Source organism: Planococcus citri, chromosome 3 (assembly GCF_950023065.1).
Source record: "Planococcus citri chromosome 3, ihPlaCitr1.1, whole genome shotgun sequence".
Lineage (NCBI taxonomy): Eukaryota > Metazoa > Arthropoda > Insecta > Hemiptera > Pseudococcidae > Planococcus > Planococcus citri.
This window is the reverse complement of record NC_088679.1, coordinates 40,359,796-40,362,455: the sequence shown is the minus strand read 5'-3', so window position 1 is coordinate 40,362,455 and position 2,660 is coordinate 40,359,796. Positions and strand designations below refer to the sequence as shown.

At 32.1% G+C, this 2,660-nt stretch overlaps 1 protein-coding gene across 1 annotated transcript; it reads right to left on the bottom strand.

Annotated features, from left to right (window-relative positions):
• Positions 1–535: 535 nt before the first annotated feature.
• LOC135840716 (TELO2-interacting protein 2-like) lies at positions 536–2,454 on the bottom strand. The gene is made up of 5 exons (XM_065357376.1): positions 1,661–2,454; positions 1,455–1,577; positions 1,224–1,391; positions 949–1,152; positions 536–866 (listed from the first exon to the last, which is right to left on the bottom strand). Exons 1-5 carry the CDS (start codon positions 2,192–2,194, stop codon positions 660–662), a joined length of 1,236 nt encoding a protein of 411 aa, XP_065213448.1. The 5' UTR covers positions 2,195–2,454; the 3' UTR covers positions 536–659.
• Between the last annotated feature and the right edge of the window lie 206 nt (positions 2,455–2,660).

The following is a 2,660-nucleotide window of genomic DNA, read 5'->3' as shown; positions in this document are numbered from 1 at the left end:
ATGATGTAACATTGCTCGTTTATTTCAGTCTCAGAAATATTTTGTCCCTTCTTCTTTTGATGACTTATTCGACTTTTTATTAACGATGTATTAACACATATATTAGCACATTGGCAAATTTTCAATTAAATATATGTATCATGTTGCATCAGATTTGTTCGTTGAAATGCGGTATCTTTAAAACGTTCTTTTATCAAATACATACATATATTGTACGTTATTGTCAACTTATCATAATTAGTTGAAGAATTTGTCAACTATTCGAATTATAAATGATATAATTGTCCACGTGTCGGATGTTAGAACCTTGTAAGGCACGCGAAAAGAAAATTTATGATGATGCGATGAAAAATTACTCATATTGGAATGATATGAACCGAGAAACAGATTCTAAATTTTAAATATTCCGAGGGAATACCTATCAAGAATCAACTTCACTCGTTTACTCCGTAAACTGGAATACGGACCATTTACGTCCAAAATGATTTTTTGTTTGTAGGTACTTTATATTCGTAAATGAAAAATTCTAACGCTATTCAATCACAATTTTTTCCCCAATATTATTCATTGAATAAAAAAATTACAAAAAATTACTGAATCAGTAAAATACATGGTAACAAAAAGTACACATTGATTGATATACAAAAAATGAATAAATTTCACTTTTTTCTACTTCTTATTGTTTCTACGTCCAAAATAGCAGTATCCTTGGGTGCAATATCTTTCAACGAACGAATACAAATTTCAGCTTCCTTAATAACTTCGGTTTTATTTGAATTAAAAATGATTCTTCCAGCAATTACGTTAATCCTTCTCCAGTGTTGGTATGCGACTGGCCAGCACCAACGAAGACATAAATTTAAAGCCTGGAAAGGAGTTACCAGTAAATTTCACAGTGGAAAAAGGTAGGTACATTCATTTTCAAACAAACAGATACACAATACACACCAGCATAGCGTGTTTTTCAGTGATTTCAGTTTTACTGTAGTCTTCTATTATTCTTAAAAATCTTGGTAGCCATCTGATAGCTGAAACGTTGACTGAATTAGCAATCAAACACAAGCAATCTCCGTACAATTGTCTTCTTTCTGTGTCTTGTTCGAATTCCATCAAAGGAAGAGCGATATTCAGTATTTCGTCGTAAAATGACCACTGTAATTTCAACAATATAATCAAACAAAGTTTCAATTTGAATAAGATAAAAATTTAAAACCTTCGCCAACCTTTAAACTAACACCAGTAAGCTTCATATTTGGTTGAGATTTCTCCGCGACATCTAAAGCACAACTTATCACGAGAAGGATTAATTCGCAGTCTCTAAAATACAGATACCTTTTGAGGATATTTTGTAATGATTCCAGTTGAATATGCCACTGTAATTCCGTTGCAGACTGAAAATTCCGAACATTAGTACATTAATTATATCATTTCATTCTGAATCTCAATACACTTACAATATTCGTCAAGATATGGCACAAGCATTTCAGACCCATTTGCTTACTAAAGGTGGCATAATCTTCCAAAATATTCAAAGATATTGGTAAGACAATCTGAATGAAATGTTTCATATTTGGTAACTGTGAAAAAAAGAGAAAAAAATTAATAATAACTTTTCACAGAAGATCATTCAATGGGACAACAAAATGTAGATAATTTTCACCTCAATATGACTCAGGAGCCAAGTAAGGCAACATGTAATAGACGGATGATACTTCCATTCTTCTTTCGATAATTTAGGTAGAATAAAAGTAAGTAAATTAACGCCACGGAGTGTTTCTTGTTGATCTAGTTTAATCATATATTCGTCCAATGTTTTACACGAACAAGCAGACATTAATGTTTTTAAAGTTGTTTGAGACGCAGCCACACAATCATCATCAGTCCACACGTTCTTTGAAGAATGCTCTCCACAAAATATTATAGCATAACTAATACATTCGTAACGATTTTTCGAAGATGTAGAAAGATCCTCTGGAGGTATCAGTGAGAATACAGAGAGCTTTTCAAAGCATGACATAACATTATCCAATACACCGATGAAATCGTCCACTTCAAATGGTCTGGATTCAATTATCGTGTTCTTCGGAATAAAAGAATTCTCTATTTCGTATTTCAACCGATCCCATTCTTCTGAAGAGAGTATTCTCGACTTATTGTCCTCGTGTATAGGATTGTTATGAGTATTGACGAGCATTGTGGAATGGTTCAATTTCAAATTTTGAATCAATTTTGATACAGAATGTTTATCGAATATCGAACATGCATATTTGAACGACTAATTTCTAAAAATTACTTTAATACAGTACAAAAGAGGATAAAAATCATGGTGCATACTAATTTCATTTCTCTCAGACCTGATTTTGAAATAAACTTAAAACTAAAAACTTCAACTTCAAAATATGAAAATGAGCGGAAAATTTAAAATGATAAGACAAACTAGGAGGGGCTGGAGGGGGAAAGTAAATATTGATAATAAAATGGATGCTGATTGGTCGATTATAGTCAAATAACACTCGAATACTCGAAGCGCCAATTCCCTGGAATTTGGCGCCAATTCGGAATTTCCGATAAAAATGCTGACAAAATTTATGAATAGAGCTGTGCATCCAAAAAAACAATGAACTCTAATCGAGTACTTTAATCCTTTTCAGTCACTTATT